The following is a 14,286-nucleotide window of genomic DNA, read 5'->3' as shown; positions in this document are numbered from 1 at the left end:
GAGTGACTCTCATAACTGAAGGCACAACCCATGTAACAGCAAATAATGCATGCATATTACATGTCTTTTGAAGTGCCTTTAAGTAAAATATTCTCATATCGCCTTCTCAGTTACTGTACCGGAATTTGTGCTGGATAATGGAGTGAGCTGAGTGCCTAATTATCATGTCACTGGCTGTCTAGCAATACTTGTTGTATCCTGTGCCCATGTAATAGATGGGATAATTAAAGCGTCTCTCTCCAGGACACAGGCGATCATTTATAGACAATCCTTTCACTGTAGTGTTATTGCTCTTATTAAATTATGACTCTGGGTGTTGTTTTTCCACTTTGTGCTCTCGTTGGGTGATGGATGACCGCTCCCTACGCTGCTTGTAGGGAAACTGTAGCCAATAGTGCCCAGAATGCTAGGTACGTATGATGCAATAAAGGAGCAAAAACTGTTTCACAGTAAGTGTGTGGCATCTGTCTCACCTGTTTTCTCTTTGTGAAAATTAAGGCAGAAACACAGTAAGGCTGTTAATTTGAGTGTTTTTGCTCTTAGTGCGGCTCCTTTGTCCTCCTCTGACAGTTTTTGTGATTGTTAGTCCTAACAGGACTGAAAATGCAGACACCAATCTACCAGAGAGCCAGGAGTTCTTATCAGGCGTGGAGGAGAAGAAGACTACACGCTTTACAGATGTAAGTTCAAACGGCTTTATTAGAATTATAGGCAAAGCCTGCAAGTGCTTGAAGTTATAACACGCTTACTCTGGCCCTCTGTCTCTTGTCGGTTGCAGTTTGAAGGAAAAACCTCATTCGGGATGTCTGTCTTCAACTTGGGCAATGCAATCATGGGTAGTGGAATCCTAGGACTTGCGTATGCCATGGCCAACGCGGGCGTCGTCCTGTTTTTGTAAGTTGCTCATAAACGTCCGATGTGAGGAACATGTTTCTTCCTTGATTGCACGTTAACCGCACTACATCACTGACACGCCTGATTCATTCCCTCCCTCTAAGGTCATTCCAGGTCGAGATCGGCGTCACTCATAAATAGCACCTAATTTAAAAATATAATTGTTTTGTATTAACCCAGCAGCAGAACTTCATTATGACACAGAAACCGACAACACCGGGCACATTTGTTTGATAAATAATGACTCAGACAGATCGTACTGGAACTCATTTACATGTGCTATAAACAAGTACATTTGCAGTAACAGATGCAAAGAATTACCACTTTTTTTTCTGTGCGGTTGTTATTCTACCTTCAGACAGTGCATGTGGGTGCTGTGTGTGAGAACAGCTTAACATTTAAAATAGCAGTGCAGTCTGTCAGATTAATGACGTCACAGTCCACTGCAGTTGTTATTTTCTGTCCAATTACATGCACTGGAGGTCTTTTGACCTTTCATTGACAGAGTTCCCATGCTCTCTATGCTTGATTGGGCCATTTATTTATTTATTGTTGGTTATGGTATTTGTTGAAAAGACAGAAGGTGATCAGAATGATCATGGGCCATCTGACCTCAGGAAATCACATGATAGGGTGGGGTTAGGTTTCACAATGGGCTCACCCAAAACTTTGGCTGATTGTGACTTACACCTGTCTTCATACTTTGTCTTGTGTGATTAGGTAGAGGATCATTAGGGGGTCCATTGTCCCTCCTGGGGGGACACTCCCATAGGGCTTAAATCTGGCACTCTCCACCATTTGATCCTAGAACTGAAGAAGCTTCTCGGATGAGAGGTGAAACGTCTCAGAGTCCAGACGCTTTTCTTTCCAAGCTCCTTAGACCACGATGACCTGGATGACTGAGAACCTTCACAGACGATCAGAATGATCCTTAAAATCTTGCAAACTAAATACTAAATTGCTTTAGATTTTGTTGTTGTGTCATCTCCTGGCATCACCCAGCATATTTTTATATCTTTCTGTCATGGTAGCTGCAACAATCACATGTTAAAGCCCAAAGTCCCAATCTTTAATGCAAAGAGAGGGTCATACAGGTTCAGACAAGCAAACAAACGCACCAAGGCAAAAATCCAAAAACAACAAAAGCATCATTCATCTATAAAGCTCACTGGAAACACAAAGACGCTAGCAAAAATACTCGAGCAAAATCTCAACTCCAAACAAAAGAACTCAAGGAGAACAGAGTAGAAAATGTTGAAGGGAAACCACAAGACCGTCTCTCAAAGGAACGGGGGGACGCAGGGGAGTATATATACTGAGGGTGTGATACACGGGTGTGGCCGTAGACTGTCGGGACATAGGACAAAGAGCGGAAGCAGAACTAACGTGAGTTGGATGAAGGTGAACAATTATAAAAAAAAAAGACATGACACCGCCCTATCTGAATCCCATTCCATTATAGACAGGTCTAATGTATCCATGTATCCTATCTTAGCATCAGTTTCATAATGACGTGATTTATAGTAAGACATAGTAATAATCTGGGGTGCAATATAGCTCCTATTTCTTTTCTAAAACAACAATATTAAAGCTAACGTGTTGATTCTATACTGGACTGATGAGCTGTCAAAGCTTTGCGTGATTTGTGGGGTCTTAATGTGCATGTTCATAAAGCTTATAGTTTGAAGATTAATCTGTTTTATTGCACAGTTCTGAAAAATAATGAGGTTTATGTTTCTAGAGGATAATCCCATGGGTGGAATCAGCACTTTCACTCATCTTCTTGTCTTCTTGTCATCCCTCATTGATGGTGAGAGACTGTAAGGTGGCTGGTGCTGAACCTACACATCTTTCTTTGAATGATTAAAGGGCACTGTTCTAAGACGCATAGCACTCAATTTCTTAGAGATTTCTGACAGCCACAGTTTATTGAACTGTCCTTCAGTTAAAGTGAAACGTCAAGTAATAAAATGTATAGTAGTGCTGTGTCTTTGGTGTGCTTGTAGCTTGATGATCGATCTTTAAATGCCATTCAAGGATACTACATCCTTGTTTCTAAATGTAAATCTGTCTTGATCCAAACTGTTTCATTAGTTTGTGCCGTACAGCCAACCAGTGATCATTTAACAATGTTTCATTTAAAAATTGAAATCTGAGGCCTCGCTTATTTCAGCAAGACATTGCCAAGCTGCACTGCACACAAAATGTAGTTATACTGCACATATAGCAACACCATGCATCTGTGCTGAAAGCTTGCAATCCAAATCAGTAACCCTATAAAAAACTGTTGCTACAATAGAAAATGAAGAATAGGACAAAGTAGTCCATAACCAACGAGCATGTGTTTTAAGGAAGAAATCTCTTTTAAAAATAGTCGACATACCATTAATATGTTGCCTTTGAACTGTTTTCAAGTGGATAGGTGCATTTTTACAGCATCCAAACCTTTTGTATTTGTGATGTTATTTCCAAGGCAATTATGTGTGCGTATAGAAAGCTCCTTATTTTGAACTTTGTTGTGTGAATGCAATAGAATTTTGCTTGACAGTAACCAACAGCTGAAACTAACTCATAGCAAATAAGCATGTGCGAGTTTATAGTACGTGACCAAATGAAACAAGTAGTGTCCATTTATCCATCCTGTTATAGATGAAAGCCTCTTCCTTTTTGTCTTTTTGTCCATATCTGTATGATCTTGTACCAAACAATAGAGCAGCAACTGAGAAACAAAGTCAGGATCAGAGACACCATTTGGCAAGAAATGCTGGAAATGTTTCTGTGCTCTAGATAGGGCTTCAGGCTGTCGATTGCTTCAGAAGTCCCATATAATCTTTTATTAAATGCACTGGTACTTATATAGTGCTTTTGTTACTCAATTTGAGCACTCAAAACACTTTATCACTATGAGCTTCATGTACACAAGTGCTGTTTTCCTTATCCTACAGCTTTCACCCAAGGACTCTTTGACATGCAGGACGGTGGAGTCAGCGAACCGCTAAACCCGTTTTTTTTTTTTGTCACACTATCATACAGTGAACTGTGTGATTCAGAACACAATACTAGTGTTTGCTCAAATAAGTGGAAAAAAGACAACAGCATAATAATATAAATGAATGAACTACCGGTACTATAAGCTAAATTGCATATGTTAATATGTAGGCCTGCAGGGCAACAACCCACATACTGTAAGTCGTTATTGACTGTGTGTAACTCAATAGTTACATGTATTTTAGTTGGCAAACTGTAGGGATGGCTGAATAATATGCATGCATGATGTTTAGATGTTTACGCTCACTGAATACTTCATGAAATACAGTTCAAAGTCACGTTCCACACTCGATTTAAACTTCAGCGGGTCGTCTTTACCATTTTCTGTATGCCTAAATGCATTAAGTTGCTACAGTGTGATTGTGAGATTAAAAATTTGTGTTAGAGTGCAGTTGAATAGGTGTACCTAATGAAGTGTCCAGTGAGTGTATACCTTGTATTTGTCTACTATCTGTAAATATTTATGGTGAATGCTGACCAGATGTAAGGTGATTTAAGGTTCAGTTATATCTCCAGATGTTTTATACCACCCCGATTTTTGCTTGTGGGTGCTTAAGTGGGTCAGTGTCACTGGTCTGGGCAGGAATGCAGTGGGGTGGAAAGCTGAGAACAGAACTACAGTGACCCAAGTGTGTCAGTCTGTCTGACTGTCAGCAGATCTGTCCTCCCACTGCCACTTGACTGACTAAATCCTTGCCCTCAAGTCAGCCCAGCATTCTTTCACATAGTTGGAAAAAAACCCCCAAACAAACAAAAAAAAACTGTAAAGTGGCCAAGAGTTGAAGGAGAGGTGAAAGACCGGCTGCCTGGCCTTTCTAAAGCGAGGGAAATGGAGAGAGGAGGGCGTGTGAGAAAGAACATTAATAATGTTGCCAACAGTAACAGCAAAAGAGAAAGGAGAAAAATAGTTGAAATGAAGTGGACGGGGTCTGGGAAAGTCAGTATATCACGTGTGAAACGTAAACGAAATTCTTAGAATTGTGATATTTCTCTAAACTTCTCTTTTTAAAAAATCCCAGTAAAATGTTAGAATATTACATTAAAGTACTGACAAGTCATCTATATAAATACACATATCCATCTATAAATACAACACAAGTAGACCATGTCTTTGTGGTTACTCTGTGCATGTATATTTATACACTAAGAACATTTATTTTTCAAATCTTTGCTAATATCAGCTCTGATTTCTAAACAGAGACCACTGCAGATGGTCAGGCATCTGGAGCGGTCTCTGTTTGAACAATGGCGGCTTGAAAAAAACAGAAACTCAAAATAAAATATATTTTTTAATGAGCACAACAGTGAAATCTGTTTTTGAAGGAGAATACAATTAGCCTGTTCCTGTGTCCAATTATATGAATCGAATTATCGAATAGAAAAGAGAAAAGAGAAGAAGAAAAATTGCAAAACAAAAGATCCTCTAAGGAAATAACTCAGTTCTTGAAAATGGAGAGAATGACATGTTGTGGCTGAAGTAGGTTATTTCCCACTGTGGAATAAAGAGAAGGGTGATTACTGTTTACAAAGGATTTTGCTCGTTCTTATTGTCTGTCAATCTTAGGACTGAAAATGTTTTTTTAAACAGCCCATCTGGTGTGTGAGCCGTTAGTTATGAGGCCAGAGGGGCACACAGGGTAACCTCCTTGGTTCAGCTGGAGTAACAATCTGGTATAAATCGAAGCCACGGGGACACCAGTTTTCCTACGCAACTATAGATAATGAAAGCTTATTGTGCAGCTGTATAAATAACCTCTGGCATAATGTGCGGTGTAAAAGTGTTACATATAAAACCACATTTTTTTTAGGGTTGTTGATTAGTCGTGAAAGTTGGTGGGAGAAGTGGCAGTAATGTTCATCTGATGTTGTCCTTTTGTTTCAGGTTACTGCTAACAGTGGTAGCAGTGCTTTCATCATATTCCATCCATTTACTGCTGAAGTCGTCTGGCATTGTAGGTACGTGTGGAGCTAAACAATGTGGATTTTCTCATTAGCTTACATAAATTGATTGCAGTATTGAATGATTACAGTGTGTGAATCCTCTCTACTCTATGACCTGGATTTAATCCATAAATAATGTTCTTTTATCTCGCGGCCTTTATCCCTCAGGCATACGTGCATATGAGCAGCTTGGATACAGGGCGTTTGGCACCCCGGGGAAGATGGCGGCAGGTATCGCCATCACGCTGCAGAACATTGGGGGTGAGGTCACACACACTGTCATCTTCCCCACACTGCCACACTGTCTTTTCTATTATTTTATTTTCAGGGATATTTATATTATTATTGATATTATTATCTGCTGCAATATGTTTGTACTAACATATGTGCTTATATGTCTTGTCCACAGCCATGTCCAGTTACCTTTACATAGTCAAATATGAGATGCCTTTGGTCATCCAGGCTTTTCTAAAAGTGGACAAACCTGCAGGGTGAGTTGCTAATGCACACAAAATATAAAATACTACAAATATTTGTTTGCACACTTTTGCAACGTTTGATATCAGATCCAGGGAGAACAGAAGGCGCAGAATGCAAATACTACTCTATATAGTACTCTTCAAAAGTTTTCATTGCAGTTTTTAAGGTGTTCTTGAGCGATAGTTCTACAGGCTTTCTGAAGGTCATTCAATATTTTTCTTTAGACACTGGCTGCATTTTTGCTCATTGACCATCTCCAGATGAATGTTGCTTTTTTTGGTGCTCATATTAAACCATCTAACACTGTTCTTTGACTCATTCAACAGTGAAAAAGGCCCTCACTGAGTTATGCATCTACACATAACAGAAAACTTTGCAAAGAAACTATTTTAAATTGTATCTTTTGGCCCTTTTTACTAGCATGCTTTTACAAAAACACGTCATTTCCACCCATTTCTTTATCCAAATCTACAACAATACGAGAGATAACAAAGGAAGGCATAAAATAGTATTTTTGCATCAACAAGATGATTCACAGAGAGCTACATCTCGACATGATGTGCAGCGTGTCCTTAAAAAAATTAAGGAAAATTGTCAAGTGCAGGACAAAAGAAGTGGCTGATTATAAACTATTAGCAAACAGCAGATGGAGAGTATCTGACATTTTGACATTTTTGTTGAATTTATTGTCAGTATGTAGAGGGGAAGGAGAGTAGAGTAACAGTGACTGTCTTCAGCCATCTGTAAAACATGGTGGCGGCTGTGTCGTGGTTTGGGGCTGCATTTCAGCCAGTTGTATTGAGGATTTCATGAAATTGATGGAATGTGGAAAAGTGCAGTCAGATTTTGATCCACCATGCAATACCATCTGGAAAGCGGCTGATTGGCTGATCCCAAACACACTGCCACTGCAATAAAAGCATATGCGGGTGTAAAAACACACAGTGGAACACAATCCATCACTGATAGGCCTCCCCTACACCTTGACATTATTGAAGCAGTGTGAGATCATCTTGATAGAGAATCAAACAAAATGCAACTAACATCCAAAGAAGAGCTTTGAATGTCCTCCAAGAAGAATGAAGAACTGTTCCTGAATTTTCCCAGCAAAATATAAGAAAGTTAGGGGTTGCTCAGCACTTTTCCACAGTACTGTATGTCAAAAATCTGTTCTTGTAAAATGTAAAAACTATATTTTGGTCTTGTTGCTCAAATTATAAATGCTACATTTCAATGTTTTGCAAAAGTATGATAATGCACTTAAATCTGGGTCAGTATGACATTTGCTGACATCCACAAACCTCCTCACACTACAAAACGTAGTGTACTCTTCTCAATGGGACCTCATGCAGTCATTCTGCGTCAGCAAAGATTTCAGCATCTACAGAGGAGTCCTGCCAAGCTGCGGCAGTTGTTGGGCCTGGTGCTGCTCTGGATGCGCTGAGCAGCTGGCGTGAGAACAGCTGTCAGGGTCACCACGGAGGAGGAGAGCACCGCGACCAACGAGAGCACTGACATCAAAACACCGCTAGACTCCACAGCTGAAAATGTAAACCATGGGATATCACTGGTTAGTGCAGGTGGTCTCAGGGACAAACAACACTCCCTTTCTTAGATGGGATTTCAAGTGTGATCCTGCCCTGTCAGCCTTTACCCCAATTAGAGCTTCTCCTCACCTACCTTTTTGTTTTTGAGAGAAGGGGTTGAAGAAGGGGGGAGAAATGAGAGTGTACAGGTTACAGTTGCAAGTTACTCAGCCTTCAGACAAAGAGGCTTATGGAAAACTTTAAAGTGGAGGGACTGTTTCCTCCAAATTATAAAGCTTGCCACAAAAATAGTGCATGCACATTGTTGGCTTTTATCTTTAGAGTGGGGAAAGAAGGCTCACTGCTACATTTGCTCGTAAAAGTTTAGATTGATGTGTCACACTATATGCAGTCCCAGTAGAAGTAATGTACTGTGACGCAGCGTCCACGTTGTTTTCTGGTCTCAGCTCTGTTTTCTCTGTGTAGCAGTCTCGGTGCTGTGGGTCACAGTCAACAATCACTGTTTATTTGAAATGACAGGCTAGATTGTCCCAGTGGCATTTCATCCTGTCAGTGGGTGCGCGTTTATGTTGCTGGACTGTAGAGGGGGCGGCGAAAATAATAGGGGAGCATCACATCTCCTAACAAACACAACCATATACTAAACTGTGAATTTAATTTAAATATAAATTTTGGTGTTCTCTGTCAAATGGTTTTGTTAAATCCTGCTTGTGCTGCACACAGCCTCAACAAACATTTAAAATATTAACTTTAACATAGATCATTTCCTTTGTCTCGTGTGCACGGGGTTGCATATATTTTGACCACCCTCTGCATATGTAAACGTGTCCGTGTCCTTTTGTGTTTGGGTGTCTTATGTTGCTAGCTCACATACACAATTAATGAACACTGGAGACTGTGTCAGCGTGTTTGATTACATGTTTGATCGCTCAGCTTATGATCAGGTTGCTGGTGCCTCAGTGTCCAGAGGGCTGTATCTATATGTTCTTATGGAGGTAAATTGCGATTCTACATCTGTCTTTTTTAAGGAATTGTGTGTGCATGTGTGTGTTTCAGTGAGAGATTGTGTCCCATAGGCCAGATGGCTGTAGGGCAGGGTAAGATGAGGATAGACGAGGGATAGATGAGCCTGTTCTTTTCTAAGATACGTGACCGTGGGTGTGTATCCTTCAACAGATGTTGCATCTCTCACCTGACAGAAGGCTGGAAATGAATCACCTCATACTGTGTCCTGCTAAAAATAACTCACAGGTTTTTTCCTAGACGTTGCTCTTCATGTGACTGTAACGCGTGGCCCGTTTTGTCAGAGGAGTCTGTTTTTTGTATGTTTTGCTCAACTCCACATATGAATCTCTTCTTTGTAGCCAAGATTCTGTTTTTCCTGCTTTGCACAATATGTAGTCGTTCCCTGTGTTCCATATAACACTGATATGATATTCAATGATAGTCAGATTAAATACAAAAAAAGTGTATACAGTATATTATCTAAACTCATAATATACTAATATAGAAGAACCTCCTTTATGACAACATCCATGTTTGTGTCAGTGTCCATGTTATTCAAAAGAACTTTGGGATTAATGTTACTGAGTATAGTCTTTGTTAAATGTGACTCTTATCTTAATTTGCAGAATAATAACAGCTGACAGGTCTGGAAATCCATTTAATTAGAGACATTAAAGTTAAACTTTTTATGTCCTGTCATGTCGTGTCATGCAAGAGCCCCTAAAAACCCTCTCATAAAAATATTGAGGAACGTGACCTCTGCTTCCTTGTTACAGCCACAGCAAAGAGGCTTATATTTTCACCTCTAAATGTTTGACTTCAAGCCAGCTGGATTTTGTGTATGCTCCTTTCTTTTCAGATGTGAATTAAACTGCTTGGCATATTTGTGGCGATAAAGAATAATCCTTTTTTTAGCGTACTGTGTAAGGTGTTCACACATTTTTTTTCTTATGCATCGTTTTGACATTTAGCTGTTTCTGTCTTGTGTTTCTGCCTCTCTGCAGTGAATGGTACCTGAATGGAAACTACCTTGTGATCATCGTATCTATTGCAATAATATTACCACTGGCTCTCATGAAACAGCTAGGTGAGTGTGAAATGTCATGACTTTTTTTTGGAACTGGATTAAGTAGGAGCTTATTTTTTGCTGCTCATGCTAAACTGTGGCTCATACAAGGCCAAGCAAGGCAGTATATTAGAAATATGAATGCAGTTCTTCTCTCGGCATCCTGTTAGCTCGGCTGTTTTCCCTCAGAAAATGTTTCAAACAGAAGGAGGACCCCAGGAAAAGCTTAAAGCCTAGAGCTTAGTGCTAGCTGGCTTTAATTATGCTGCTTTAGAGAAGCTGCTGGCAGCAAAGCTGTGATGAAGAAGAATCCCTGATTGATAGAATGCTAACATTGCGTTTTAGTGTTATTATAACCCAGGGGTAACATAGACTAGCTCATTTAAGCCAAGTTTGTTTGACTTAAAATTATTCAGTATATGTTTTTGTGAAATGGTCTAGTCTGGCCTAAACCTACACTCTGGTCTAAACTGTCTTAGTCAAACCAACCTTAGATATTACAAAAAATTTGGCTCCTAAGATTTAAAATACTTAGCAATCAACGATGCTTTGAGTAGATTTATGTCCACTGTCAATGCTTAAACACTGAACCAAGCATATTGCCTAAATAAGAATTTCCTCTAACTCGTTTGATTAACTGATCTCATATCTTATAGTATTTTTTTTTTATCAAATATTTTAAGGCCCTTTCATACATGTTTTTGTTTTGATTTTAGGACAGTGAATTCTCTCTCTGGATGATGCCCATGCTTTATTAATAGTTTTACTGGCAGCGAGAAGGTATTTCAGGGCCAAGTGAGATGTTTTTTTGTTTTTTTCCCTTTTTTAGCAAAGAGGACAAAACTCAAATGTAAGACACTAGAACCAAGGTCCCAAAACTACAGATCTTTGATATGAGAAGGTAAAGATAAGTTAAATAACTAAAGCTACATCCATAGGTTAAATGAAGCAGGTTAGCAAATAGCAGATAGGATCCAGGTTCAGTGGGGAAAAAAGAAGCAAAATCTGAAAGAAACGCTACGAAACAGCTTCAACATTTAAAAAGTAAAACGTGAAAGAGAACTCCAAACAATGACACACCTCCTTCTTTGTCACATCCCGTATTCCTCTTCTTTGTAGAAGTTTGCAGGTACAATAAAGAGAAGAGTTCATTCATTTTCTAAACTACAACTCTTGTGGCACACATTGCATTTCAGAAAGACAGTCGGATGTCGTGCATGATAAAGCAGCACAAAATAAAATAAAGGAAAGGAAGAAAAAGGATGTCTAGGTTGGAAATGACAAGAGGGTGCATATTTTCTGACCTCTTGTAAGAAGTCCGTGTCCTGTCGAGTCACCGACTGGAACAACAGAGCCAGTCGGTGCAGCAGTCTGACTCCATTAATGAGCTCTGAGCATATTAAGTCAGTTTATGCTGTGTGTTGTGCTGCTTTACCTCACATGTGATTAGTTATTAGTGATACCTTAGATGTTTCTTATATTTCATGACGACATGAAAGGCTAATGAATCATTTGTGTTACAGGATATCTGGGATACACCAGTGGCTTTTCACTGAGCTGCATGGTGTTCTTTCTCATTGCTGTAAGTCCTCTGATTTTAGCAACGCACACATGTAAATGACACGTCACATCTTTATTATTGTCTGTTGGGTGACAGCATAGTCAGATGCGCTGGGAGCCTCCCACCACCTATTTAGTATTCCCTACTGTCCCTACTCATTGCTGTGGACTAATGTCTGCATGCGGCTGTTCCAGGCTGCGTTCTCTGTGTTTCTCTGACCTAGTTTTGGCTGCGTGAGCTATAATCCACTCTTTACTCTCTCTCTCACTCGCTCTGGTTTTCTCTCTGGGGGTCTCAGTGACATATTTTTTACCTGTTTATATATTAACTGCGTCCCAAAGCCTTCGTTTCTGCCTGACACTTTTCTTCTCTGCTACGAACAGGTCATCTACAAGAAGTTCAACGTCCCTTGTCCATTTACGGACTTTTCATTTAACGCTACCAGCACTACCAGCTGGATGAATGTCACAGATCCTGGTGGGGAGGAAGATCCTGCCTGTATTCCCAAAATGGCCAACCTCAACTCTCAAGTAGGTTCACGCATGTCACTCACTCTGCAAATGCACTGCCATGGCCACTGACAGCCACCCACTTATTTCACAGTCATCTTCAGCATGTTGCCAGTGCCTCTTCACAGTCTAAGCATGGAAATCTTGGTTTGAAGCACTCAATTGCACTGAGCAAGAGATCAGGACATTTATCAAGCTTTTAACACTAGACACAACCCAGATTAATTAAAGTCTTGAAGGTGGACAGTGACCCATGAGCTGTCTGAAGAAATTGCTTTGGCATTTGGGTTCCTATAGTGACATCACCAGGTTTGCCCTCTCTGGGCCAAAGAGACAGGTAATGAGTGAAATGGGAAAGGCCTGACATTTTACTAAGTACGTTTGTTTTGTTTTTTTCTTTACAAAGACTAGATACGTTCACAGCAGGATGGTCTTCAAAGAACCTTAACCACAGCTAGATAAATTTATCAGTTCACTTTCTTTCCACGGCCTGTTCCAGGAAGCAGATTTAACAAACTGTGTGCGTAACCCTGAACTCCGAGTTTATAAACTCTGCGATCAGAAACTCCAGAACAGGGATCAGAGTTAACTCTGAGTATGTTCACACTGATTTATGAGCACGTTTGCGGGTAATAAAGAAGAGCCAACAAAAATGCCAGGATTCACCATGGCAACTGGTCAATAAAGACCAGAGCCTCAATTTTTATTCAGTGAAGCTAGAAATATGTGGAAGCATCTTAAGAGACAGGAAGTGGGGGGGAAAATAATTTTACTCAGTGCTCATTTTCTCTTAAGCGATATAGCTGTAATGGAGCGTTTAGTTACCAGTCAGTAAGACTCATTTTGGTTACCTCCAACAAAAAGGCATTTAGGTTCAAACTTTTAAAAATCTTTAGAATGAATCACTTGTGAACACATTTCATTATAAAATTGAGTCAGAACATTTTCAGTCTATCTCACGCAAATATTTACTTCATCCCAACAAGATGCCAATAACAGGCATTTTTTCCCCAACAATTGCAACAAGACAAATGTTTCTTCATTGAGCAGTGTTTTCAGTTTCTATAGCTTCATTTTTTAAAAATTTTATTTGGACAATTTATTTAAGAATTGCTTCAGTAATGTAGGTCTAGGTCTACATCTAGACCTAGGTTCACAGCACCTGTTACCACAGAGCTGAAAGTTTAAGAACAGAAACCAGAGAATTTCCATCATTTTAGGATTAACAACCTCAAGAACAAGCCCCAGAACATTAGCAAATACTGACTATTTCTTTTGTGATCTTCATGAAATCCTATCAGGATTTTATTAAAGTATGAAACTTTCTTTGCCCAGGCTAGTAAGACCAATTCCTGCTGCTTAGCAGCTTACCAGTAAGGCATTCTTAAATAGGCTAAAGCTGGTCTACAGCCAGGCCCAAGTTAATCACAGGGAAACAATTAGCTCTCTGTGATGTGTCTCGGGGAGTATTGGGCAGTAAAGGCGCGGGGTTGGTGGTAAGACGTCTGGGATGGCGCTGCTGTATCTATGGTGACCTGTTGGGGTTCATTTTCAGACGGCCTACACCATCCCCATCCTGGCGTTTGCCTTTGTGTGCCATCCTGAGGTGCTCCCCATCTACACAGAGCTGCGCAAGTATGTTCTTATAATGGCAACTCCTGCTAAGTTCTTGGATAAGAAATAAATTGCATAATAAAGAGCAAAGCTACTGTGTCTGCTTTGTGCTTGGCTGATCATAACCTAGTCACATGCACTGCTTTCACTTTATTTTGAAGTATGTTGGCACTGCTTGAATGATGTAGCATGCTGTTAGTTTAAATGCATCATCCCGCTTTGACCCACTGGTGCTTTCAATTTGAATCTTTGCATATGCGTGCAAGAGAAGTAGCCCTGGAGCAGAAGACGGTATTTTATAGTAGCTGGGCTACATGTTTTCTTTGTGGGCATAATACAGTAATATTTTGTGTGTGTCTGTGTTTGTTTTTGTGTGTGCGTGTTTATGACATCACATGGCAATATTTTCTGGTTTCAGTGCCACCAAGAAAAAGATGCAGCATGTGGCCAACATCTCCATTGCAATAATGTACATCATGTACTTCCTGGCTGCTCTTTTTGGATACCTAACTTTCTATGGTGAGGCGTGGTCCTCTATCTATCTATCTATCTATCTATCTATCTATCTATCTATCTATCTATCTATCTATCTATCTATCTATCTATCTATCTATCTATCTA

The 14,286-nt window shown here is 39.9% G+C and overlaps 1 protein-coding gene across 2 annotated transcripts in view; it reads left to right on the top strand.

Moving 5' to 3' along the window:
- The window catches only part of LOC102205921 (sodium-coupled neutral amino acid transporter 3-like), a 34,649-nt gene that overhangs the window by 15,469 nt on the left and 4,894 nt on the right, over window positions 1-14,286 (top strand). The window contains exons 3-13 of one of the 2 annotated variants that reach the window (XM_005741373.1): window positions 378-410; window positions 587-680; window positions 779-894; window positions 5,825-5,898; window positions 6,052-6,144; window positions 6,293-6,374; window positions 9,920-10,002; window positions 11,505-11,563; window positions 11,926-12,072; window positions 13,607-13,686; window positions 14,084-14,184. In XM_005741373.1, coding sequence (XP_005741430.1) covers window positions 378-410; window positions 587-680; window positions 779-894; window positions 5,825-5,898; window positions 6,052-6,144; window positions 6,293-6,374; window positions 9,920-10,002; window positions 11,505-11,563; window positions 11,926-12,072; window positions 13,607-13,686; window positions 14,084-14,184 — 962 coding nt within the window. The remainder of the gene's footprint in view (window positions 1-377; window positions 411-586; window positions 681-778; window positions 895-5,824; window positions 5,899-6,051; window positions 6,145-6,292; window positions 6,375-9,919; window positions 10,003-11,504; window positions 11,564-11,925; window positions 12,073-13,606; window positions 13,687-14,083; window positions 14,185-14,286) is intronic. The other variant, XM_005741374.1, reaches the window with a different exon arrangement.

This window comes from Pundamilia nyererei, unplaced genomic scaffold (assembly GCF_000239375.1).
Source record: "Pundamilia nyererei isolate P.nyererei 1_Seehausen unplaced genomic scaffold, PunNye1.0 scaffold00110, whole genome shotgun sequence".
NCBI classification, from domain to species: domain Eukaryota; kingdom Metazoa; phylum Chordata; class Actinopteri; order Cichliformes; family Cichlidae; genus Pundamilia; species Pundamilia nyererei.
The sequence above is the reverse complement of the archived record's forward strand: the minus strand, read 5'-3'. Positions and strand labels throughout refer to the sequence as shown.